At 54.1% G+C, this 26,544-nt stretch overlaps 2 protein-coding genes across 5 annotated transcripts in view; one reads left to right on the top strand and one right to left on the bottom strand.

Moving 5' to 3' along the window:
* Positions 1 to 480: 480 nt before the first annotated feature.
* On the bottom strand, positions 481 to 25,236 carry SEPTIN2 (septin 2). Of its 4 annotated transcripts, none has more exons than XR_008627182.1 (13): positions 24,946 to 25,236; positions 20,575 to 20,672; positions 16,398 to 16,518; positions 10,576 to 10,662; positions 10,050 to 10,173; positions 9,332 to 9,466; positions 9,132 to 9,249; positions 6,831 to 6,932; positions 6,170 to 6,315; positions 5,175 to 5,258; positions 3,758 to 3,815; positions 2,259 to 3,191; positions 481 to 2,095 (listed from the first exon to the last, which is right to left on the bottom strand). XR_008627182.1 is itself a non-coding variant. In XM_055119755.1 (13 exons), exons 2-12 carry the CDS (start codon positions 20,581 to 20,583, stop codon positions 3,087 to 3,089), a joined length of 1,089 nt encoding a protein of 362 aa, XP_054975730.1. In that variant the 5' UTR covers positions 20,584 to 20,672; positions 24,946 to 25,235; the 3' UTR covers positions 481 to 2,095; position 3,086. The 4 variants fall into 4 exon arrangements, 3 of the variants coding, with proteins under 3 accessions (XP_054975730.1, XP_054975732.1, XP_054975731.1); XM_055119755.1 differs by having other exon boundaries at positions 3,086 to 3,191; positions 24,946 to 25,235; XM_055119757.1 differs by lacking the exon at positions 24,946 to 25,236 and adding an exon at positions 24,334 to 24,427 and having other exon boundaries at positions 3,086 to 3,191; positions 20,575 to 20,712.
* HDLBP (high density lipoprotein binding protein) overlaps positions 24,827 to 26,544 on the top strand; it is a 43,422-nt gene continuing 41,704 nt past the window's right edge. Inside the window, exon 1 of the mRNA XM_055119753.1 lies at positions 24,827 to 24,985. The gene's annotated coding sequence lies outside the window, so the exon portion shown is untranslated. The remainder of the gene's footprint in view (positions 24,986 to 26,544) is intronic.

The following is a 26,544-nucleotide window of genomic DNA, read 5'->3' as shown; positions in this document are numbered from 1 at the left end:
CGGTTCGGAAGGGGCGGGGCACGCGGACTAGAGGCGACCGCCGATGGGCGGGGAGACCCTGCAAGAGGGCCAGGGAGCACAGGAGGGCGGGGGTCCAGGAGGCGGGGCGAAGGCAAGGGCGGGGGAGGGGCCCTGGGCCCGCCCCGTCAGTGTACAGCGTCTTAGATGAGTCCTGTGGCTGGAGGGGAGCTCAGGAGCAGCCACCACAGCAGCTCTGAGACCCCCTGTAAACAACTCCTTCCTACTCAGGTACTGATTTTAATGGCGTGAACCATTCCCCCTCATTCTAGACGCCGATGTTTGCAGGATTTTGGGGGTGGGGGACACACACCCAGCTGTATGTGGTGCCAGGGATCGAACCAGGACCTGCCCCATTGCAGGGCAAGTCCACCCCCTGGACTCCCTCTCCAGCCCCAGAATTTCCTCTTTCCAGCACTCCTCACCCCTTCCTTTCCCTAGTAAAGAACAAGAACTCACATATTATCTAAACAATAGTACTTTATTGATAAAAGGTTAGTTTTAGTGAATACAAACTGCTGTGTAAAATTAAGTATTCAAAATACATTTTCCCTAAGGGGAAAGAGAGGTTCTGGGCCACACCTGGAGGTATTTGGGGGACCGGGTGATGTTGGGAATCAAACCAGGGGGTGGTTTAATTCCTATCCACTCAGACTCTCAGAATACACCCTACAGGTAAAGACGACCTCTTAGAAAGAAAGAGCAGTTACCTGTCGGCAGGCAGAAGGGTGAAGTGCACCGGCACGGCCAGGACGCCGCACTCTCCCGTGCGGGACTCTGCAACGCGCCCAGACCAACATGCGACACAGGCAGACTGAGAGCCCCAGTCTGCAGACTCCCACGGCCTCCCTCTCCTCCTGCTCTGGCCCAGATTAACCCCTTGGCCTGTGAGTGGGCAGAAATGCCCCTGGGGTGCACCACAGGAATGCTAGCTGGGAGGGCCTGGGGGGAAGAGACCAGGGGTGGCCCCACGGGGACACCTGTCAAATAACCCTCGGGAGTCTCAGAGCACCGTCTGCACGGAGATGGACAAGACAGACGCTGCCACACGTGCCTGCTGCCCTCTGCTCCCTCAGAGAGACACCAGGACTCCAGGGCTCCCGGGAGACGGCTGCACCATGCCAAGGCTGCAGGGCCCACGGCTGGTCTGGGTTGAGGGCCAGCACCAGATGCTGGTGTCACAGCAGGGGGATGCCCCGCCCTGGGTCACAGAGATGCTGTTCAAGTGCAGTCCAGTATGAAAACAGGAAAAGGCTGGTGTACCAATATCTCAATTGTGAGTTTTCCTTAAAAAGACTTTTAATCAGAGTAAAAACAGTGATGATGCTCGGTTATATATGAAAACCGGAGCCTTTAGATTCTCTCCTAAGAGTATAAGCAGGATCAGAGGAAATCTGCAAGAGTGGTTTGTGGTAAGACGCTGCACAGGGGATTTAAAAATAATGTAATAACAGAATCTGGAAAACTCCTGAAATTCACCCTTATGTGTCTTTCAAAAAAACCATCTAAGTATAAACACATGTATCACAATTCTGTTTCATCTGGTAAACAACTGGGCAGATGGACTACTGGGGTGGGATTAGGGCATCTGATGCTGTGCTCGACCAACGCGAGACTCCCACAGAGCCCAGCCTGTGCTTGTCTTTCTTTACTGCTGTGTCCACATCTCTACCATCAGGGGAAATCTGAATGTTCTAGAAATAAATCAAGGGTGCTCCTCAATTACCAGTGTGGCCAGTCAAATCAAGGAAATTCAACATTAACTATATATATATATATATATATATATATATATATATATATATATATGTATATATACTAATACTGAGAATCAATTCTAGGATCAGTGATTAGTTTAGGTAGAAGAATGAAAAATTTACCTCACAAAATAGAAAGTATGACAGGACAATGAAATACAAATGCTGCGAGTGCTGTGTGGAAATCAGCACATCGACCATGACAGATGCCCCTCAGGCATGGGGACCATGAAATGCGAGTGGGCGACCCTCCGGGGGCTCATGAAACGTGCAGCTGTCGGACCCAGCCAGAACGTCTCCTCTGTGTTGAAGAGTGTATCCTGGGGAAACAGAACACAAGGCAGTTCAACAGAAGTGACGTGACACCTGCCGTCTGAGTCACTAATTCTCAGTATTATAAAAGGAGCAAAATGAGGCTCTGGGAAAGTGGGGTACTAAAAACAAAAGAGTCAACGGAAGTAGGAACTCAGCTTGTGTACTTACGTGGAATTCTCATCATTCCACATGGAAGTGTTAAAAAGAGGAGAAGCACAATCAGAGAAGCCACCATCCACCACGCTCGGCTCCAGTGTGCCTCCTCCCCCCACCCCCCGCAGGCACCGGGCTGGCCTGGAGACACCCATTGGAGGTCCTGCCCCCAGCTAGCTCACAACCGCAGGCCCGTGTCTAACAGCCTCGTGCATAGGCACCAGCCTCCTTCTGGTCAGTCTGATGTGGGGTGCCAAGACGGACTCTCTCGGGACCAGGCACTGCAGAGTGTCTGTGTGTCTGCGTGCTGCCTCCAAGGCTGAGGTCTCCTGCCCTTGGTGGCAGTGGAGTCTGAGAGGATTCTAGCCTCCTGTACCTGACACACCCATGCTCCCTTCTAGCCAGCAGGCCTGCACGGCCCAGACCAGAAAACCTCCCCCCTGCCTGACCTTCCCAGGCCTCAATCCTCTGGAGAAGGGGAAGGGGGAGGGAGATGGACACACTGGCCTCTCGGAACTCCTGGTTACGGTGCCAGGGCCCTTCCTTGCAGGACGGTGCAGACACCACGGTGCGGAGTGGAGACCGTGGCCCTCACCTGCTCTGCACAGCTGTTTCTGCACACCTTAGTACAGCCTTTCTCTTGCAGCGGTGCTCGGGATGACCATGGTGCAGGGCATCAAAACCAAGGCCTCGCACGCCCCCCGTCCTAACAAATGGACTAGCTGGCTGGCTAAGAGGTGTTTCGACAGCTGTCAGCTTGGCCCTCGTGGGGGAAGTGCTCCCACCCTTCCTCTGCAGAGCAGCCGAGCACTGGGTCCTGGGGCAGAGCGGGGACGCATTACCTTACACGTGGTGGCCGCTGTGGGGCCCACTGTCGCCGTCGCCCCCCTGCATCTGCAGCTGCATTTGCGCCTGCATCCTTGCGATCATCTCCTGCATGCGGCGGAGCTGTGGGCACAGGTGGGGACAGGCTGTGGCCACACCTTCCGGTCGGTTCCCCGGAAGAGTCCAGGCCTGAGCCCCTCTGCCTTCCCGAGGAAGGTGTCTGAGGTTCTAGAAAGACCCCCCTCCAACTGCTCTCTGCAAGAACATCCTCCACCAACGCCATCAGACTGGGACTTGGGCTGCAGGGTCGCCTGCTTCACGAACGACCTCGGCTAGTCTGACCTGTCTTCAAACACTGTCAGCCCTCTACTCTCTCAACTCTGTCAATGGCTGTGAAGAGCAGTTTCTTAATATTTCCTAATAAATTATTATGCACATAAAACACTACCAATTTTGGGGCATTTTTTGGCATTTTACAATTTTCAGTAACATTCTAATTCTACACTGAGCTACTCCTGGTGATGAGAGGAGCTGGGAACAGCAGGCAGAGCACAGCGGGGCAGTCCAGACAGAGAGCACTCTGCAACAGAGCACACCTCAAGCAACGCACAGGGTGGAAGATGCAATGACAGCCTTTGTGGACATAGAGGAAGCAGCTTTACAAGAACAACCAGCACTTTCCTGCTTACCTCAGCTTCCTTTTCCAGCAAGATCTGGTCTTTATTCATGTCCTCGTTTTCCACTTTCCTAAGAATGGAAAGAGATTTCAATTACAACCCTGCAACCATGTAGACAGATATTTCTCACTAAATAATCCAAGTGAAATTTCACTTTATTTATTTTGCTTTTTTTGGGTCACACCTGGCGATGCACAGGGCTTACTCCTGGCTCTGCACTCGGGAATTACTCCTGGTGGTGCTCAGGGAAACATATGGGATGCTGGGATTTGAACCCGGGTCAGCCGCGTGCAAGGCAAATGCCCTACCCACTGTGCTATCGCTCCAGCCCCCGTGAAATTTCACTTTGAACTTCTAAAAAGAGAAAAAAGACAGAAGGCCAGAGACAGTGGAAGGTGAGGCACCTGCCTTGCACGTGGTTGGCCTTGGTTTGCTGCCTGCAACAGTATGCACCGCCCCCACGGCCCGTTATTACTGGGTGTGGTGCCCCCTGATACCACTCCAACCCCTCCTCCCACCCCAACTCTTCAAATAAAGGAAAAAGAAACAGAAAATCCCAAAGATCTCTGCTTGGGGGCGGGAGGGAGATGGACGGGGAGGGGGGCAGTAGGGGGAGGTGGGTGCTGGAGAAACTCGGTCAACAGGGCCGAGGCTCAAGGCCTGGGTGTGCGGCACAGAGCAGCTCTATCTCCCAGTGCCACGGCCCCGGGGCCCCACACCACACGCAGTGACGACCACTAGTGCCGAGGGGAGCACAGGTCCCCTCATGTAGGAGATACCTGGCTTGCCGAGGTTCAGGGGTCACTTCCACCGGCTGACCCGAGTCCCCTGAGTACACGGCCTGTGCTCACCCTCTGAGCAGCACCCAAGGCTCACAAGAGGTTTTCTTTTCCTAGGCTGGGTCAGGGCAGTTTTGTCTAACAACACACATGAACTGGCCACTGCCGTGAGCCCAGGGGCCCCCAGGCACTCACAGGGAGTCAGGGACCAGGACCACACAGGCCAGGTGAGCTGCACCCCAGTAAACCCTCCTCAGACGCCATCGCTCCCTGACTGCTGGGGCTGCTCATCAGGGATGTGCCTCTGTCGGCCACAGAGCAGCCCCCGAGCCGGCTGCAGGGCGGGCTCAGCTCTAAGGGCTGTGGCACATCCTGGCCGCACGCTCGGCTTCTCAGAACCTCTGGGCACAGCCCTGGTGCCTCCCCACTGCCAAGGTGGGAGAAACAACAAACCCAGTCCAGTCACACGGCTCAGAATCTACCCGGATAACAAGAGGGAAGGAGTGTGAACAGCACTGCCCTTCCCAGGAGTGGGCAGATCCCCTGACCGGCTCCCTGTCCTGCAGCCACACCCCCCAGCAAGCCAGGTCACGGTCCTTAGGGTCAAGGGCCCCACGGGGTGACTCAGGGAGGGAGCCTGGGGCCACAACCTGCCACCTCTCTTGAGTCTCTCGGAGCGGAAGTTTTCGTAGTGAAGGTCTTGGGTCACCTCCTGGAGGTCCTGCATGTGCGTGCTGAAAGAGAATGTTCCGAAACACGTCACTGGCAGGGAAGGAACCAGGAAGGACAGACACAAACGCAGCCAAAAGGAAGCCCCCACTTCTTATCTGCAGACGGTGCAGAATCCTGGAGCTTCTGTTCCCAGTGATGCAATGCTGCGAGGTGTACCCCCCCACCCCGCCTACTCGGCCACCAACCAGCCACCACGGCTCCCATCTCTGCATGCTGCAGTCTCTGCAGAGTGCTATTTCCAGAGGAGCAGTAATGCACATGCTCAGTTCAGCTCACAGGCATGGGCCCTGGACCAGGGGTCGATCACTAAAGACCCACAGTCAGGAATGAGCAAAGACACATGTTCCATTTCCTCAGAACCCAGGGAACGCAGACTGAGTCCATGGCAATAGGCACATAAAGACAGTGACTACCTTCGTGGCAGACCAGAGAGGCCAGCACACTTTATTTTTTATATTTTGGCCATTCCTGGTGGTGCTCAGCGCTTACTCCTGGTTCTGTGCTTAAGGATCACTCCTGGAAGGCTAGGGGAACCCTATGGGTGCCAAGGATCGAACCCGGGTCAGCTGTGTGCGAAGCAAGTGCCCTCTCCGTTGGGCTCTTGCTCCAGCCCTCAGAGGGCTGTGTGGTGACAGAATTCTCAACAACTGTGTCCGTGTTACTAAAACTTGCTAAGCTAGGAGGCAGCCATTTTGCTATTTCAGTTGGTATTTGACACGGATGATCACTAATCAGTTGTCTGAAGCACAGAAACACTCTTCAGTGCCATCCTGTTTAGCTTCTGATGCGAGACCCCTGCAGCAGCCACACTGTCACACAGGTGAGCACCTCAGTTCAGGCTCAGGCCACTCTCGAGCAGGCTGAGCGCAGCCCGGGGAGAGGTGGGGAGTCCAGGCCCTAGGGAGGGTCTTACATGAGCATCGTCCTCAGCTTCAAGAAGTCGTTGTGCTCAGGGTTCTCCACCTCCACGACGCCCCACGGGTAGAGGCGGCCTCTGACCTTCTTGCCTTTAGCTTCAATCAGCTGATTGGACCCGACAACAGAGAACGGGATGCTGGCCTGGAAGAGACACAAGGTGGACGGGCTTCCATGGGGAACCCCGGGGCTCTGCAGACAAGGCAGGTGCTGGGACACGGAGAGCCAGTGGAGGAAACGGTGCATATGGAACAAACTGTATGGAAAACTTCAAATCTGGTGGTACAAGGAATTGAATCCAGGGCCCTGTACGAACAAGGCAAGCACTCTACCTCCGAGCTCAGTGGAATAAATCTTTAAGGCTTAAGTAACAGCAAAGTCAAAATATATCTTAAGCACAAACACAACTATAACCAAACTCAGTGATCACCTTTCGGGTCAGGACCCCCAGAATTCTGCCCTTCACAAACTCTCCGATTTGGGGTGGGGGTGGGCTGAACTACACCTGGCAGGACTCAGGACTACATGGGTGGTGGGGATCAAAAGCAGGTCAGCCATGTGCGAGGCAAGTGCCCTCCCCGCTGCCTGATCACTCTGGCCCCCAACTTATCACAACAGGACACGGGGGTAAACCCACACTGAGCACTTTGAGTTCATACCTTGAGGAGTCTCGTCTGCTCTTTAAAATCTTCATCCTCATCAGATTCTGCATCAGGTAAGTGATAGATTTTGATATTGTGCTCCTCAATTTCATCCAGAATCTGGAAGGACAAACCAAACACAGAAGCACTTCAGTCAAGCCGTCAGCACCGTATCAGAATCACCCAAGGGCCAACAACTACTAGACTCGCTCTCAGACGACTTATACACTCCTTATACCCCCCTGGCCCATCAGGGGTTCTTACAGTTCTGCTGAGGAACCATCATGTGGTGCCCGGAATTAGAATGGGGGTTGGCAGGACCTAAGGCAAGAGACTTCACTCCTGCACTCGCTCTCCAGCCCTAACACTGCATTTTTTTTTTTCTTTTTGGGTCACACCCGGCGATGCACAGGGGTCACTCCTGGCTCATGCACTCAGGAATCACCCCTGGCAGTGCTCAGGGGACCATATGGGATGCTGGGATTCGAACCCGGGTCGGCCGCGTGCAAGGCAAACGCCCTACCCGCTGTGCTATCACTCCAGCCCCAACACTGCATTTTTGTCTTGTTTTTGCTCAGGGATCATTCCTGGTGATCTCAGGGGACCCTAGGTGGGGCCAGGAACCGAGCCCAGCTCCGCCACATACAGGGCAAGTGCTCTCATCATGCTCCCTACCCTCCCTGTGAGAACAGTGCTGCAAGGAGCTCCTCACAGCAGCCTCGGGGAACCCGCCCGGAGAGCTGCCTCCAGCCTCCAGAACAGGCATGTGAGGGGCTCTAAGGAGCAGAGGGAAAGGGATGAGGGGACTTCTCAGGAAGTCTGGAGGCCGCAAGTGAGCTGCGAGAACAGCAGTTGAGGCTCCACATGGAGGGAGACAGGGTGGGGGGACGGGGTGGGCGGGGTCCTTGTGGACGAGGAGGGAGAGAGGGTGGGGGGCCCACGTGGATGGGCAGAAGGCAGGTGGGCACCCACGTGGAAGGCAGCAGAGTGGCCTGGGCCGGAGCTTTCCCGTGGCTGAGACCCCGGGCCCAGACAGCTCATGGCTCTGCTGACGCTCAAAGCAAAGCCCAGGGGAGGCCCCGTTCCCACTCCCAGAGTCTGGGCACTGGTTTTGGCCACAGCCGGTGGCATCGAGAGCTTGCTCCTGCCCGTGCTCAAGTCACTCCCGGTGGGATTTGGGGGACGCATGGGGTGCCAGGGATGGAAGCAGAGTTGGCCACGTGCACAAGTTAGAGACGGACTTAAATCATTCTTTAAGCACTGCCGCCTCCACCCTGACTCTGACCCCGCAGAAGCTGAAGCCCCTTCAGAAGGCTCCTGACACCTCAGGGTCTCTGAGCACCTGGGCACGAGCGGCCCTGAAGCACTACTGAGCGTGGGCCAGAACACTGTAAAGAACTCGCTCAGTTTGGGAGCCAGAATGGCAGCACAGCAGGGAGGTGCCTGCCTTGCACGCGGCCAACCTGGGTTGATCCCCGGAGCAACATACATTTCCCTGAGCACCGCCAGGAGTGATCCCTGACACCGCCGGATGTGGCCCCAAACCACAAGACCCTTATTCAGAGTTCAGTGGGTACAACTGTGACGTGGCAGGCACCACGATACTCCCACAGGCAGCCCTGAGCGCCCACGCCAGGCCAGGCCAGGTCCAGACCCTGGGACACGCAGGTGAGCAGAGCAGGGATCAGGCCGAGAAGCCCAGATGCTGAGATGCACTGTGGCGGGCAGCGCCGGGTGCCGCTGCGGGCACAAGACCGCTTAGCACAACAGGCCCGAGTCCCCGCCTCGAGGAGACAAGGGCACACACGGACCGTGCCGGAGCGGCAGGCGATGGCAGGCGATGGCTGACGAATGCTCCGGTGGCATCCAAGAGCCCTGTCAGTCTAGGCTTCATGAGCAAAGAGAAGGGAGTCAACAGAGAACAGCCAGAGCAGGGGCCAGAGCAACTGCACAGTGGCAAGGGTGTCTGCCCGACGTGTGGCGGCCTGGGTTAGACCCCCGGCACCCCACACAGCTCTCCGAGCACCGCCAGGTGTGCCCCCAAAACAAAGCCCGCAGCCAGCTTGAAGAGGTGGAGGAAAAGAGACAGTGGGAGAGCGGGGCTGTCAGGCCAGACCACGGGTGTATCTGCACCCGGACCCGAGGAACGACCCAAGGACCAGGAGCACCCTCCCTGCACACACACGGGCCCAGTCCTGCAGCGCTGCAGGCCGAGGCTACTGACCGCGAGCAGCTCGAGAGCCCATCAAACTGGGTGTGGCCCTTCGGAACCCCACACCGTCGAGGCCAGGAAGGCCGGTGGGCACCGCCCACACTGACCCTCTTCTTGAGGCGCTCCCGCTCCTTCAGCGTGAGGGTGTCGGCCTTGGCGATGACAGGCACGATGTTCACCTTGTTGTGAATCGCCTTCATGAAGGCCACATCCAGGGGCTTCAGCCTGAAGGAATCAGAGAAGGGTCGCAGGTCAGGGAGTGGCCAGGCTCGGGGGCACGCCCCGCTCTGCTCCCACCCACACTCACCCGTGTCCGAAGGGCGAGATGAAATAGAAGCAGCAGTGCACCCTGTTGTCGATGATGTGCCGGCGGTTCAGGCCGCTCTCGTCGTGCAGGTACCGTTCGAACTGCTCATCAATGTAGGAGATGATGGTCTTAAAACTGAGAGGAGCACAGCAGTAAGCAGGCGGGAGCACGGGCAGGCCGGCCAGCCCCGACTCCAGGGACTGAGTGCACGTGTGCCCCTACACAGGACATGGAGGACGGGTGGCTCATCTGAGACGGAACGACACAAACCCCAGCCTTGAGGAGACACTGAACACGTGTGGGCACCGTGTCAGCCCCTCGGCGCTAAGGGTCCGATCTGAGCCAACCTGAGCCACTGAGGAGTTCCCTGCAGCAACCTGACAGGGGCTGGCTCTGAGCTCAGACCCCACTGAACTGCGCCTCCAGAATCAAGAGCCATTCTGGCCAGAGCCACAGTGCGCAGGAGGGCACTGCCCTGTAGGGGCCAACCTGAGTTCGATCCCTAGGACCCCGTATGTTTCTCAGAGCCTGCCAGAAGTGCTCCCTGAGCACAGAGCAGGAGCACACCCTGAGGACTCGGGGCACGGTGCCGCTTTAAAATCTCATAGCCGATGCACCTGGCTCTTCTCTCGCCAACATCACCCGAAACCTGGTGACCCGCCTGGACTAGGAGGCAAGCAGCAGATGCGCCTGGGCCCGCACCCTGGCGGGCACGTACCAATCCCTGCAGTTGATGGCGTCCCCGTAGCCAGGCGTGTCCACCACCGTCAGGCGCAGCTTCACCCCGCGCTCTTCTATCTCCACAGTCGAAGCCTCAATCTGGACGGTTCTCTCGATTTTCTCTGTGAGAGCAACAGCCGTCAGTAAGAGATAACTTAGTTCAGCACCTCTCCGAGGAAGTCTCAGAACTCAAGGTCACTGCCAAACCAGCCCCAGAGTCAGCAACAGGAAGCCTGACGGTGAGCGGGAGGGCTGCTTGAGAGGGCAGTCACTGCCATCAGGACCCGCGCTGGGCTCCCAGGACACCAACCCCGCTGCTCTCCCGAGCAAACACACGAGGGGCTCCCATCGGACCTGAGCTTGGAGCAGCCGGACCCCAGACATCTGACAGAAACAGCAAGCCTGCAGAGTCGCACGGCCTCCTCGAGGTCCCTGTGCTTAAGCCCCATGGCCAGGACAGGAGACGGACATGCCCTTCCATGCGGGAACACAGACCTGCGGCTGGAGAGCAGAGGTGCCCGTACCTGCGGCTCCTGGGATGATCCTTTCCGGGTAGAGATCGGTCAGGAACAGGCTGTTAATCAGAGTCGATTTTCCCAGGCCAGATTCACCTGTAAGTGGAAACGAACATGGACCCTCATGCCTGAGCTCACAGGCAGTCACCACCCCACACGGCTGCAGGATGGCCTCTGGTCATGTCACTGGTCAGTGCGAGCTACGGCTGAAGAGCCCGCCCGCGCTACGGGGCACTCTGCTCTGCCAGGGCAGACAGCTCTCCGACACCGCTCTCCGGGAAACAAGCTACTGAACCCGGGAGAGACGTGAGCCGGGTGTGCTCAGGTGCGCTCACCCCGCCCTCAGAGGCACACCGTCCTCTCCGTGGTGCTGCCCCGCCTCCCCCCGCATCCCGGTTCCACACGGACCCCAGATGATCAGCACCGGGTAGAGCTGACGCCAAAGGCGCGGGAGCCAGACCCTCAGGCCCAGCAATGGCAGCAGCAGCAAAGCACCGGAAGTGCCTGGGCCACAGAAACAAGGTCTGACCAGCGGAAACCGCTGTGCTTCCTCTGAGAAGCACACAGCCACAGACCCCAGCGCCGGAGTGGCAGTGGACAGAGCTGTCCACACTGGAATGCTGGTCTCCATTCCACACACGAGGGGGCTGGCAACTCCCGTGACCGCAGCAGCCAGGCAACACCAGACATGGCGGTTTCCAAGGAACAAAACGGCCCCTATTCTCAGCACCAGAAGAGACACAGCAGGCAGCAACAGGTGGCACCACCTCGTGGAAACACATGGAGGTCCACACCAGACTGAAGCCCGCCAGAGCGACTGCCTCAGTTAGCCCCTGGGGATTAAAGGTGCTCGCCATGAAAAGCCCAGGGTGAGAAACGAGTAGAGGCTGTGGCGGGAATGCTAGGGGACGCATTCACGAGCAGGGTCGTGGGACTGCATGGGACACGCCACTCTGGCTGGTGCCCAGAGGCCGGCACTGCTGCCGTCACCACACCAGACACTGGAGCAGCATGTCTCTGAGCACTTTCGCTCTGAGCTTCACTCCTGTTCTGGGCGTTCCTGCGTTGGAAACTTTCTCAATACCTGCCACTCTGCCCCTTAGCTGACACGGAAGGGCGCTTTCTGGTCTGAACCTCGCCGGGCTTATCAACGGGCACCACTGCCACCTGCCTCCTGTCCTGGTGTCTGGGCACATGTGTCCTGTCATTTTGTCACATGGAAAAAACTAAGTTTTCCCTCTTCACTATTAGAAGTTTCCTTGGGTTTCCTGGTGTGTCCCTCGCACCTGAGAGTTCGGTTTACAAGCTGAGCTTTCTTTTGTATCTGGGGGTGGTGGAGGTCTGGGCCATACTTGGCAGTGCTCAGGGAGCCACTCTGGGGGAGTAGAGGGGGGTGTCGGGGACATGCAAGGCAAGGCGATCACTCCTCTCACCCACGGTACTCTTCCCCGCTGTTCTTTAAACCAGCTCCTGGAGGTAAGATTCACGCACTCCCAGTCCGTGCCGAGACGACGGGGCTGGAGCTAGTGTGCTGCTCCTCAGGGGATCAGCACCACACGGCCCAGCACGCATGGGAGCGACTCCACAGCACAGAAATGAAATCCAACACACAGGGCTCACCTGACGTTCTCCAATTCAACCAACCTGAGTCCAATCCCAAGCACCCACTACGGTCCCCTGAGCACTGCCAGGAGTGATTCCTGAGTGCAGAGTCCTCTCCCCATCCCCCTCCCCCTCTTTTAATTTTTGGTACATACCAGGCCGTGCTCAGGGCCGACTCCTGACTCTGAACTGAGCTGGAGTGCCAGGGGTCGAACCCGGGCCCACCACATACAAGGCAAGTACCTTACATGCTGTACTACAGTTGTGGCCCAGCCAGGAGTAACCCCCGAGCATCCACTCTGGATAAAACGTTTTCCACACTATCAGTGTCACCTCTAGCCACTCTGGTCCCACCACAACAAACTTCTATCTGTTTTTCCTTGAGACAGCCTGGTTTTGCTTGTTCTAGAACACCTTAAACATGGGATGACAGCAGGCCCTGTTTAGGCTCGTGTTCCAGGAGCGAGGCTGTACCCATTAGGTCCCCTGCTCTGTAATGCTGAGCAACGTTCCATTTCATGGCTAGACTACACTCAGCCCCTTCTACCTGCAGGTACATCTGTGCCATTTCCAGTGCATGTTACAGTCTTCCTGGACACCCCCTTGGGGACCCCAGAAGAGGGATTACAGCGCAATAATACAGCGGGAAGGGCACTGGTCCAGCACACGGCCAACCCGGGTTCAATCCCCGGCATCCCATACGGCCCCCCGAGTTTGCCAGGAGTAACTCCTGAGCAGAGTCAGGAGGAGCCCCTGAGCACCGCCAGGTGTGGCCAAACACAGCACCAAGCTGGTCCTTTCACTTGGCATCCTCACCAGCTATTGGCAGGGTCTCCAGGCGACCCCAGTTCCCTGCTACGGCCTACTGAAATTTTACCCACTGTGGGTTGTGGGGTACCCTGGGGTCTTACTGTGTCCCCGATGGCTGTAGAACAACACTCCTGCTTTTAACTGCTGTCCACCTCCTAGAAAGGTATGTTCAGCCTTTGGGCCATTTCCAATGCACTGCCTTTCTGAGTTGCCCAAGTTTTTATATATTCTGATAGAACTCCTGCATCACATCTGGAACTGCAAATACTCTGCTTAGGACTCCTTACCTGTTATTTGTTTCCTTTTTGGGCCACACCTGGCAGTGCTCAGAGGCCACTCCTGGACAGAGCTGGAGGACCACACAGGGCTGGGGTTCCAGCCCAATACAGACTTTGCGTCACATCCGCAGCCCGCGAGCCTCTTTCTTATCGGTGCCTTCTGAAGTACAACTTTTCCCCCTTCTCTCTACTGTTGCCTTGATGGTGAGGGTCACACTGCACGGCTGCTCTGTGCTCTGTGCTCTGAGAACTGACAGCTAGGCAGCCTCACACAGGTAAGGCAGGTGACACCACCTGAGGCATCCCCAGGCTCCTATGTGGCTCTTTTTCTAAAGACTTTGTCAGCACCTGAATTATCCAATCATGGCTAAGGGAGAAATGCGGCCTGTTCTGAATGCACTAGAATATTTCCCACCAGAATCTCAATCTACATTGTCAAACTGTGCTGGAAAAAAAATGTTCCCACTTACTCCAAGGGACCATGGATGCCATATTTCTTTCTTTCAGATTTGTGAACTCCTTCCCCAAGGGAATAATCTCATCTTACTCATGGCATGATCTCCATCTTGCTTTCCCCACAACTACTCAATCCTTTTTAGGAAGTAATCAAGTATGAAACAATATGTGATACGGTGAACATAATAATTCAAATCAGACACATGATGAAAACGCAGAAACCGAGCCAAGCTGTCTTGACCATGACAACATGGAGGGGGGCGGGTTGAGTTTCCCTCCCCAACCCAGCAGAACCCCGGCAGCCAAAACCCCCCAAAACCCAACCACACAGCAATGTTCAAGACCGCTCTCCACAGGCTCAAACAAGCTTCACCTACAGGGGAACCTGCAGATAAACCCAGGTAAGCCGGACCCGTGACAGATCTCCAAGCTCGCTCAAAACGGGACTGGGCCTCCTACCCCCAGCTCCCTAGCTGTAGCTTGGCAGTCACGCCCACAAACTGCCTCTGGTGCCATATAATCTGAGCAACAGCCAAGATCCAGAGACTATGAAATAAAGCTCCTGGAAGAGGGGCCGGAGCGATAGCACAGCGGGGAGGGCGTTTGCCTTGCACGCGGCCGACCCGGGTTCGATCCCCGGCATCCCATATGGTCCCCCAAGCACTGCCAGGAGTAATTCCTGAGTGCAGAGCCAAGAGTAACCCCTGAGCATCGCTGGGTGTGACCCAAAAAGCAAAAAAAATAAAAATAAAAATAAAAATAAAAAAAATAAAATAAAATAAATTTAAAAAAAAAAAAAATAAAAAAATAAAGCTCCTGGAAGAGAGCAACACAGAATGTCCTGGAGCGTTCAGCCGCATTCCCAGCTGTGCGACCTCTTATACTCTAGCCCACTGATGTACCAAGAAGTAGCATACATTTGTTTGGGTTTAACATACACACTTGTAATCTTTTATACAAGGGCTTAAATGGCTCCAGGATGAAATACAACAATCTTCACACACTTTCCTTTTATGGTGGTGGGATTGGTGTTTGACTATATCTGTAAAGAACTATTGTAACTTTATAACAATAAAACAATAAAAAAAGAGAAATAAAATGCATAAAACTTACAGTCTGTGATAGGTTTATCTAACAAAAAACAATTTCAAGTGACCACTCAATTCTAACTGATCATAGTAACTTTTGAAACTCCTGTAAGACCACAGATGGGATTTACGACTGCAGCAATAGGACGTGAGGGTGCTCTTGGGAAGGTGGGTGGCACCGGCCCCTCCTGCCGCCAAGATGTGATCCCAGGGGCCGCACATGTGTGCGGCCTCTCCGCAGCTGCACGAGCATGACTCCAGATGCCAGCTAAATTTTTCGCAGAATGTCTCCAGACTGAGAACTAAGCCGCAGCCCGATGCCCGCCCAGGAGGGGAAAGGTATTTCTCTCTCTTGCCTCTTCCTTGCCGGGGGTGAAGGGCATGGTGACCGCCATATTATGACGACCACAGATGGGGTTTACAAGCTTTCAATGATCCAGTATCTGGAAGAAATCTCCCTGGACTTAGTTGCTAAAGTACAAAAATCCAAAACCACGCAGCCGCGACCTCGTATCTCTTCACAACAGGTCTGACTAGTGGGGTACTCCTAACAATAATACTGAGGGTTTTTTTTTTTTTTGCTTTTTGGGTAACACCCAGCAATGCACAGGGGTCACTCCTGGCTCATGCACTCAGGAATCACTCCTGGCAATGCTAAGGGGACCATATGGGATGCTGGGATTTGAACATGGGTCGGCTGCATGCAAGGCAAACGCCCTACCCGCTGTGCTATCACAGCCCCCTAATAGTGAGGTTTGTGTTGAAATATTGAATGTAACCAAAGTAAACAAATTTATCAGTTACATGGCAGGGTGCGGGGGGGGGGGGGGCGCGGGATTGGAGGTGTACTGTTTTTTTTGTTTGTTTGTTTGTTTTGGTGGTGGGATATGGGCACTGGTGAAGGGATGGTTGTTTCAGCATTGTATAACTGAGACTTAAGCCTGAAAGCATTGTAATTTTCCACAAGGTGATTCAAAAAATAAAATTCTTAAAAAAAAAAAAAACACTCCTATAAGAACTGCTACTTTTTAGTGGACACTTATTAGTTATCTATCACTGCCTAACAGAATACTGGGGTGTTTACCAACATGAAGATGATCATCTCAGTCTTTTTTCATTTTCGAGCCACACCCCAGGGCACTCTGGGCCTACTCCAGGCTCAGTTCTGACAGTGCTGACGATGCAGTGCTGGGTTGCGCCCAGGACCGCACACACAAGGCAGTGCTCTGCCCCTGTCTGGTCCCCAGGGATGTTCCCGATACTGGCAAACCGCAGCATCTTGCCGATACCAGCACAGCGCTGACATTCCTCAGTGTGAGTCCAGGAAGGGGAATCATAAGCCAGAGACCCGTCGTCATCTCTGCAATGTCCTCGCTGGGCAAGAGGGTCAGGAACACCAAGCGCCTAAGTGTCCATGGGGCCACAACGGGCAAGAGCTTCAGCTACACATCTATCAGAAAACCTTTTTTCTTATGCAAAATTTCTTCTTCCCAAATCCACATTATCTGATTCTGCCACCCCAAGAAGATTCCCCCCACGCCACAGCCGTGCCGCCACAGACCCCGGCAGGGGTGGAGCAGCCGAGCTGAGTCCTTACCAACTACCATCAGTGTGAACTCAAAGCCTTTCTTCACAGACTTCCGGTGAACCTGATTGGGAAGGTTTGCAAACCCAACATAGCCAGGAGTCTCTGGATTTATAAACTGAGCTGGTTGTTGCTACAAAAAAGAAAAAAAGAAAAAGAAAAGTATTAGTGGCTCTTAAAATGAAATCAAAACTGTTCCCACTAAAACTGTCATTAGTTCTCATAAATTTAAAAAGTCTAAACTTAAAACCCATTCAATACAATTCTATGAATACAAAATAACCTAAAATTGCATCTGCTTATCAATACATAAAACATATCACTGTCACTGTATCACTGTCATCCCATTGCTCATCAATTTGCTCAAACAGGCACCAGTAACGTCTCCATTGTGAGACTTATTACTGTTTTTGGCATATCGAATACGCCACGGGTAGCTTGCCAGGCTCTGCCGTGCAGGTGAGATACTCTCGGTAGCTTGCTAGGCTGTATAAAATAGATCATGGAAAAAAAGAAGCAGCAGGAAAGTGTGCAAAGTATGATCAATTTCACAGTAAATACAAATGTTATCAATTACAGATTCTAGTTTTTATTTTTCTTTTGAATCACATCGGGCAATGCTTAGGACTTACTTCTGGCTCTGCACTCAAGAATTACTCCTGGTGGTGCTCAGGGGACTATATGGGATGTAGGGGATTGAACCGAGGTGGGCAGCGTGCAAGGCAAGCATCCTGCCCACTATATTATCACTCTAGCCCCCAGATTCTAGTTTTAAAGTAAAGGGGAGTTGGGACTGGAGCAATAGAGCAGCAGACCTGGATCGGGTCCCTGGCACTATTTATGGTAACCAGAACTCTGCCAGGAGTGATCCCTGAGCAGTGCTGGGTATGACCCAAAAACTAAAAAGCAAAGCAGAAGTGATATTCCTTTCACACGGCCACCCGTAAGCCTAAGCTTACTTGACAATTGGAGCTCATGACAAGAATCTTCAAGCAGAAACTACTTAATGGAGAAACTGAGAGGGCTCAACAAACCTTTGTGTATTTTAAAAACAATTCTTTATTGCACCAGAGAGATGAAGAAAACCGTTCGGAATCTCTTACAATGAGCCTAAAGCAAGGATGTAAAGTCCAAATTGAAAAAAGATGCCTTGACCTCCCCAGATTCCCACTGGTAACCCTGAAGTGACAGGTCAGCCAACTTTACTAACTAAAGTTGGCTGACATAAAACATATGTGCTTTCTTTTCTTTTTGGGTCACACCCGGTGATGCACAGGGGTTACTCATGGCTCTGCACTCAGGAATTATCCCTGGCGGTGCTCAGGGGACCATATGGGATGCTGGGAATTGAACCTGGGTCGGCCTTGTGCAAGGACCTACCTGCTGTGCTCCAGCCCCAAAACGTATGTGCTTATTAATTCATCTGAGTACAACTTTATAATCTGACTTGAGAAAATGCCTATGAAGCTAAGTAAAATCAAACTCATAAAGTGAGTGACACAACTGGCAACAGTTTTACTCAACAAATTTTGCTAAAGAACAGCTTCCAAAAGCAAATCCTTCAGGGTGTTAAGAATTATCTATGAAAGGCTGGAGTGACAGCACAGCGGGTAGGGCATTTGCCTTGCACATGACCAACCCGGGTTCAATTCCCAGCATCCCATATGGTCCCCCAAGTACCACCAGAAGTGATTTCTGAGTGCATGAGCCAGGAGTAACCCTTGTGCATAGCCGGGTGTGACCCAAAAAGAAAAAAAAAAAAGAGAGAGACTCATCGGGGCTGGATCGATAGCAAAGCTACTGGGTAGGGTGTTTGCCTTGCATGTGGCCGACCCAGGTTCGATTCCCAGCATCCCATATGGTCCCCAAGCACCACCAGGAGTAATTCCTGAGTGCATGAGCCAGGAGGAACCCCTGTGCATAGCCAGGAGTAACCCTTGTGCATAGCCAGGTGTGACCCAAAAAGGAAAAAAAAAAAAAGAGACTTATCTATGAAAACTCATTAATTTTGCTATATTCGTCATCCACGGCCCTTGTAAGGGAAAGATAGCAACATCGTGGCAGGATGTTGCTGGCAGAGTTTGAGACCAAGAGCTGGAAAACTAAGAATGAGAGAGCGATCTCAGCTATTGGTACTGAACTGCCAACAGACATCAACAGAAAAGAATGACAAATGAAATAAACCAAGTTCTGTTAAACTTGTAAGGTCTAAGAATGACAGAAAAAAAATTAAATTAAGTGGGCCAAAGAAATAGTACAGGAGGTAGAGCGTTAGTCTTGGGCTGTGACCCAGATCTGATCCCCACGCACAGTCAGGAGTAAGTCCTGAGCATCACTGGCTGTGAGTCTCACCAAAAGTTGAAATACAGACAAGCTCATTTTCTCCCCAAAAATGTTCTGCAGATGTAAGCACATATGCCCATACACATATAAAAGACATCTTCACAAAATGTTACAGTGGTTATGTCCAGCTAATGAAATTATGGCTTTTGTATTCAATTACTTCTGCTTATTCACATTCTGGACTGGAGTGACAGCACAGCCGGTAGGGTGTTTCCTTGCACATGGCCGACAGGGTTCAATTCCTCCATCCGTCTCGGAGAGCCTGGCAAGCTACCGAAGAGTATCGTGCCTGGAAGGCAGCACCTGGCAAGCTCCCCGTGGCATATTCAATATGCCCAAAACAGTAACAACAGGGGCTGGAGTGATAGCACAGCGGGTAGAGTGTGTGCCTTGCACGTGGCTGACCCAGGTTCGATTCCGTATGGTCCCCTGAGCACCGCCAGGGTTAATTCCTGAGGGCAGAGCCAGGAGTGACCTCTGTGCATCGCCGGGTGGTGACCCAAAAAAGCAAAAAAAAAAAAAAAAAAAAAGCAAAAAAACCCCCAAAGTAACAACAAGCCTCACAATGGAGACGTTACTGGTGCCCGCTCGAGCACATCGATGAACGGGATGATAGTGCTACAGTGCTACTCACATTCTAAGCTAGCGCCTACATCAAAAAGCATGTTAGGGGGGCCGGAGCGATAGCACAGCGGGTAGGGTGTTTGCCTTGCACGCGGCCGACCCGGGATCGATCCCCGGCATCCCATATGGTCCCCCAAGCACTGCCAGGAGTAATTCCTGAGTGCAAAGCCAGGAGTAACCCCTGAGCATTGCTGGGTGTGACCCAAAAAGCAAAAAAAAAAAAAAAAAAAAAAGCATGTTAGGGGCTGGAGAGATAGCACAGCGGGTAGGGCGTCTGCCTTGCACGCGGCTGACCCGGGTTCGATTCCCAGCACCCCATATGGTCCCCTGAGCACTGCAAGGAGTAATTCCTGAGTGCAGAGCCAGGAGTAACTCCTGTGCATTGCCGGGTGTGACCCAAAAAGAAAAAAAAAAAAGAAAAAAAAAACAACAACCAATTTTTAAAACCAAAAAGCATGTTAGTTCAATGATAACGTATCAGATAATAACAAATATCCGAAGACTCAGAAAAAAACCTTGCAGCTGAACCACAAGTTCTGCTTTTCTCAGCTTTCAAGAACTAATTCACTTCATGGCTCAAGACTGATTTACCACAGCAGAAATGAGGTAACTGCTCACACTTAAAAGAGTCCCATCCGCGCATATGCTGCCTGAGCCCATGTGCTGCTTGCGCCCGCGTGGCTGAGCACATGTGTCACCCGAGCACATGTGTCACCCGCATCTCCCCTCTTGAGATGTGTACTTTCATGCTTTCATACTTTTGTGTCTAAAGCTCGGTTATGTGTAGGGGCTTCCTCCACCCTTAGAGAAGCCCGCGTTCTCTCTTGAGCGCGTTACTCTTACTATTCTCTCTCCTACTTATCCCTTCCTCCTTCCCTCAGAAACCTCTAAAAAAAAAAAAAAGAGTCCCATCAAAAAGCAGGTACCAGGGCTGGAGTGATAGCACAGCGGAGAGGGCGTCTGCCTCCCACACAGCCAACCGGGGTTGATTCCCAGCATCCCATATGGTCCCCCAAGTACCACCAGAAGTAATTCCTGAGTGCGGAGCCAGGAGTAACCCCTGAGCATCACCAGGTGTGACCAAAAATACAAACAAACAAAAACCAAAATTATCGGATGCACTAAAATTAACGAGTCTTATCAATTTGAGTATAAACAACATGAAAATATAAGAGCAGTTTCTCCATATGCTTTGGGCACATGAAGGAGTGTGATCTCATACCTTGGACATCTTCAGTGAAGAGTTGTCGATCTGTCTAACACACAGGCACAGGGTTAGCAGGAGCTGGAGTTTTGAAAGGCTCAGCTGGCATCCACACACTGCACAGAAAGGATGGGATTGTCACTGCTCACGCAGAAACTGCAAGGGTAGGTTGAAAGAACTAAGTCCAACATATGACGCATAAATTCCACACTGCACCGTTACAAAACGTTTTCAGAGGAGGATTCCCACTGCAAGCCTCTCGCTGCCCCAAGCGCCTTCTAGAAGCAGAGGGCTGGGTCCTGGATTCTCCCCTATGCCTGGTGAGGTTGGCGTGTACAAGACGGCCTGGGAGGAAACACTAGGGGACCCCACCTCGTGGCCAGAGTGAAAAGGAGGTGGAGAAGAGGAAAATGGCATTCCCAAGAAAACTGCCGAGGAGTCAAGAGCAGAGTACGCGTGAGCCCACTGGCTGAGGAGGCCACGCTGGTGAAAGTCCCTGAGCCTAGGAAAAGCCAAACAAACCTCTAGTTAGAAACACTAACCCAGAGCCATAGTACAGGTGGGAGGGCACTTGCCTTGCATGTGGCCCACCTGGGTCCAATCCCCAGCACCGCATAGGGCCCCCAGCCTGCCAGGAATGGACCCTGAGTGCAGAGCCAGGGGTAAGCCCTGAACACTGCCCAGTATGGCCCAAAACCAAAAAACCCAAACAAACAAAAAATACTAACCCACCAGGGATATGGCTCAGAATAGTGGAACAGGGGACACAGTATAGAGATTAAGGCATTTGGCCTTGCATGTGGTGAACTGGGTTCAATCCCTGGCACTGCTTAAGGCCCATCCCTGAGCCTGTGAGGAGTGACCCACCTCCCCCAGCACAGAGCCAGGAGTGGCAGAAAACAAAACACACAAATATAAAAGTTATAGTGCTATTCCACAATATCCAATCTAAATGTGAAACATCCTCTCTCAAAAGAGGCATGTTAGACCTAAAAGTAAAGACTGGTCAAGAGAGACCAGGCTGTCCAGAAACAAAAAGCAGGGGAGACTCTGGGTTCTGTGGGACTTGGGGTTATGAGTGCAATGTAACAATTTATTAAGAAACTAACAGTAAATACAATGCATATGAACAACTGCAGTAAATACATAAAGCAAAGGGGAGGCTGATAGAGATATAGCACAATAACTTTCATTATCTCATTCAGAAACAGGCAAATTTAGTAAAAACAGTATGAAAAAGGGCAGAAAGACTAATAACTAATAAATCTGACTTAAATATAATCAAGAATCAATGTAGAAATCAAAGACAACATAACCTATAACTACTGTGAAGAAAATCTAAACAAATATAGTTGTTTTTGAATCATCACGCAAAAATTGGAGAGTGAAAAAAGGGATACCTATTTCATTTATCTCGAACATCCTTGGATAAGTCTCATCAAAGTCACCAACAAAAGGAAAATCACAAGAAAGCCAATTAAAGTAGGAAAGAGCAGCATCTCAGACTCAGATGAGAATGTGAAAGTTTGGGAGCCAGAGAGATAGTACAGCGGGTATCGGTCACCTGCCTTGCCTGTGGCAAACCAGCGTGGACCTCCAGCATCCCTATGGTTCCCCCAGTGCAGCCAGGAGGAACCCTGCGCATCACTAGGTGTGGCCCAAAAACCAAAAAAGGAATTTGAATTTTTAAAATTTATTTATTTTTTGCTTTTTGGGTCACACCCAGCGATGCAGGGGTTACTGGCTTTGCACTCAGAAATTACTCCTGGCAGTGCTCAGGGGACCATATAGGATGCTGGGAATTGAACCTGGGTCGGCGCATGCAAGCCAAACGCCCTACCCACTGTACTATCAATCCAACCCCGGAATTTGGAATTTTTTAACAAGTTCTCTTCTTTGTTTTTGTGAGTCGCCCCCAGGAGTCAGGGCTTCCTCCTGACTGTGCTGAGGGGCTGCACGGGGTGCAAGACACTGAATGGGGAGCCCTAGCCACTCCAGTCCCGTAGTGAGCAGCTTCACTATTAAAGAAAGCAGGGGGAAAGTCTGGTTTTTCACAATATTAAGATACAAACGAAACAACTCAAAGAAGTAACAGAAAAAAAATCTTAAGATAAGAAAAGTAGGTAAATTCCAAACTTGCTTATTTGAAACACATTCCTCATAAATCCCATTAAGGAAAACAGCAAACACATGTAAAGCATGACTACAAATACGAAAGCCTGGCAAGAACGACCTTCCCAGGCATGGCCAATGACAAAATGGAGCCCAGAACCACGCCACCAGACTAATAGAAGAAATAGCTGGATACAAACATATCGAAAAAGGGGGCCGGACCAAGACCCAAAAGAATCCGGGATGGATTCCATCCACCCTCCATCACAACCCTGAAGTCACTCAGAAAAAAAGAGAAGGCATCCTATTTTATGGAGACAGAGCAACTTTAGTAACAAAGCCAACTGGAAATCTAAGAACGTTAGCTACCTGTAGACCAATTTTATGAATATAAATGCAAAGACTTGGGCTGGGGAGGGCAGAGCGGGGAAGATCCTGGCCTCGCATGCAGCCAACAAAGGCTGGATTCCAAACATCCAGTATGGTACCTCGAGCCCGCCAGGGGTAATCCCTGTACACAGAGACAGGGGTCAGCCCTGAACATGGCTGGGTATGTATGTCCCACGCCAAAAAGAAAAAGCAAAAGCCCCTTACTGAAATTTTAAAAAAACTTTTTTTTTTTTTTTTTGCTTTTTGGGTCACAACCCAGCGATGCCCAGGGGTTACTCCTGGCTTTACACTCAGGAATTACTCCTGGCGGTGCTTGGGGGACCATATGGGATGCCGAGGATCGAACCCGGGTCGGCCGCGTGCAAGGCAAACGCCCTACCCGCTGTGCTATCGCTCCGGCCCCTTTAAAAAAACTTTTAAGTGATCAGAGCCTGAGAAGACATAGGATACAAAAATTCAGCAATAAGTTCTAATAAAAACAAAAGGAAATCACAGATATACAGTTCAGGTTAATCCTGCTAGCCAACCTAACTGTTTTCCATGCAACAGAGCGCTCAACCTATTCAAATCACAGCAGTAACCGGCGGGAATGTTCCAATATCAATCACTCCAGGTGGCCAGGACGTTTCCCGGCGCAGAGGCAGCAGAGGGGCCGTGGCCGGCACCGCCGCGGCCAGCGCCCGCGCCGGGAGACCCGTCTCCAAGAGCCCTGAGCTGACGACCACCCCACCGGAAGGCGCGCCCGCACAGCCCAGTGACCGCCCAGCTTCTCCTTCCGTCGATCTGGGATCGCAATTCACCGCCGCCAATACCGTGTCAAGTTGTTATCGAGTTTTGGCAGTGAAACATTTTTTAAAAAAAGTTTCTACTGGTATAACCGAAAACACTAGTCACCCCAACGCTCAGGCTTGCAGAGGCGAGTCATAAAGTAACTCGGCGGCAGCAGCAGGCTACAAAATAGCCAAAGCGCGGAGAGCCCGCCGGGCGCGGGCGGGGCCGGGAGGCCAGCTCGGGTGTGGCCGGGCGCGGCCTCGCAGCGGGCAGGAAATCGGAGCGCGCGGGCCACGGGACCCCGGGACCCCAGGCCCACGCGGCCCCCGCCCGCCCGCTAGCCCACCGGCGGCTCCCGCTCTGCAGCGCGGCCGGGCGGGGGACGCGGCCCGGCCCCAAGCGCAGAGCAGGCGCCGAGGCTCCCGCCCGCCCAGCCCCCGCCGCACGCGCACCCCGGAGGCAGTGAAGGCGACGGGGCACTGGGCGCGGCCGCAGGACACTCACCGCACGGACGCCGAGCCACCCGCGTCCCGGACCCAGAGAGCGAGCACGACCAGCCCCGCCCAGCGCCGCGCACGTCCGTCCGCCGCGCACGCGCATGCGCCCGCGCCGCGGAGCCCCGCCCCCCCACCCCGCCTTCCTCGCCCACGCAGGCGCACGCCCCGCCCTCTGCCAGCGCGTTCCCCGCCCGCCGCGCAGGCGCAGCCCCGCCCTTCCCCGCCCCGCCCCCCGCCAGCTCCTTCCTCGCCTGGCGCGCACGCCCCGCCCCGCCCCGCCCCCTGCCAGCTCCTTCCTCGCCCGGCGCGCACGCGCCGCCCCGCCCTGCCCCGCCCCCTGCCAGCGCCTTCCTCGCCCGACGCGCACGCGCCGCCCCGCCCCGCCCCGCCCCGAACGGGCCCCGCCCCCTGCCAGCTTCTTCCTCGCCCGGCGCGACCCCGCCGCCCCGCCCCGGTGCCCAGCGCGCAGGCGCAGCTGGCCGCGGCCGGCCGTGCGCAGGCGCCGGGCCCCTCCCACGGCGGTTGGCCATATAGAGGCTGGGGGCGGGGGGGAGGTCAAGCGTAGCCTCTTCTCCTTTACCAAGATGGCGGCTTGCCCCTGTTTCGCCACAGTTCCTACCTTATGAGCTCGGCTCCTGACGCGGAGAAGAGTGGAGCAGGTATCGCGAGTCCGCGCCCAGGGGGTCGCCGCGGCGGGCAGCAAGGACGTCCCCGGAGGCGAGGCCGGTGGCTGCCGACGCGCAGAGGGACGCCGGCGGGGGCACGCGGGGGGCGGCCGGGGCGAGGGCGGCCGCGGCGGGGAGCCCGGGGCTCTCCTCCGGGAAGATGGCGGCAGCACCGAGCGGGCAGCGCCAAGGCCGGGCTGGGCGGGCGAGGACGAGCGGCCGGCGGGAGCCTCTAGCCGCCGCCGCCGTCGTCTCGGTGGTGCGGCCGCCGGGTCCCGATTGGCTGCGGCGGGTCACGCGACCGGCGGACTATCGGGTCGGGCGCCGGTGGCCGGAGACGTGGCCTCCGCGCGCCCGGCTCGGCTTCGCTCGGCGGGGTCGGCCCCGTGGGCCCGTTCCGGCCGCGCTGTCCGCGCCGGGTTCCGCCGCGGGGATGGGGGGGGGGGCCGGCCCAAACCTGGAGCCCTGCGACGGCCCCAGAGCCGGACTGTCGGGTCGTGTCAGGTGAAAGATGTTCACCTTTCACTTCGGCTGGAGGTCCCGCAGGCGGTGCCCGAGTTAGGGGAGGACCGCGGGGGCTGCGGCCGGCCCAGGACGCTGCAGGCCCTGCGGGGACCGTGACCGCTGGCCGGCCGGCCTGGCCTGGGGCCCGGTGCAGGACGCTCCCCTCGGTGGCTCGCGCTCCGTGCGGGAGAGTTCCCCGGGAAGGAATGCACCAGAAGGTCGTGTAGGCGCAGTCAGTGGCCGCAGGACAGAGTTCGCAGGGTGATAGGAGGAGGCAAGAATGAGGTCTCGAAGGTCTGTTCTTGAACTTTGTTTGAGGAAGGAATTAGTCTCCAGGTTGAGTCGGCAGGGTGTCCGGACCAGAGCTGCGCAGGCTTTCTCCATTCCTCTTGGCCCAAGAAATTTTTATGCAGCCCCAGATGCGTAAATATCAAATCAAGCCTTTACAGACAGTTTGTTTAGAAGTACTTCAGGGCCAAGCCGCAGTGCAGCGAGTAGGCCCTTTGCCTTTCTCTCGACTGCCCAGGTTTCACCCCTGAGCGCAGAGCTAGGAGTAGGCCCAGAGCACTACAGGGTATGGCCTCCTCAAAAAATTTTGAAGTATTTTGGAGAAGAGTTTCAAAAGTTAGTTTTAAAAATGCTTAATTGTAGGGGCTGGACAGATAGTACAGCAGGCAGAGCGTTTGCCTAGCGTTTGGCCAGCCTGGGTTTGATCTCTGGCATCTCATATGGTTCCCCTAGCACTGCGTGGAGTGGTCCCTGAGCATCACTGGGTGTGCCCCCCACACACACACAAGTAAGATGCAGCCCTCCTACAATTGCCGGTAGGTGTTGGAGACAGACCACTGTTACAGGGAGGAAGTCGGGGTTCTTAGCTGGATGCATATGTGGGCAGAGGACTGAAACTTGGGTCCACTTCTGACAGTGCATGGTGGAAGCTGGCTGAGGGCCTGTGGGAAGGACTTCCTGCCCTTGCCTGTGGAAGACACTCTAGCTTAGACACCCTCTCAGATGACCTCACTGTCCCCTGGATAGCTTGTCATCTTGAG

This window comes from Sorex araneus, chromosome X (genome assembly GCF_027595985.1).
Source record: "Sorex araneus isolate mSorAra2 chromosome X, mSorAra2.pri, whole genome shotgun sequence".
NCBI classification, from domain to species: domain Eukaryota; kingdom Metazoa; phylum Chordata; class Mammalia; order Eulipotyphla; family Soricidae; genus Sorex; species Sorex araneus.
Note: the sequence above shows the minus strand (reverse complement) of the source record. Positions and strands in the feature narration are given on the sequence as shown.

Excerpts from the sequence above, each read along its gene's own strand:
- SEPTIN2 (XM_055119755.1), bottom strand. Across the intron at positions 9,467-10,049 it reads GCCATCAACTGCAGGGATTG|TTTTAAGACCATCATCTCCT; the intron begins GTACGTGCCCGC and ends TGCTCCTCTCAG. Across the intron at positions 3,192-3,757 it reads TGCTGGAAAAGGAAGCTGAG|CTCCGCCGCATGCAGGAGAT; the intron begins GTAAGCAGGAAA and ends CTGTGCCCACAG.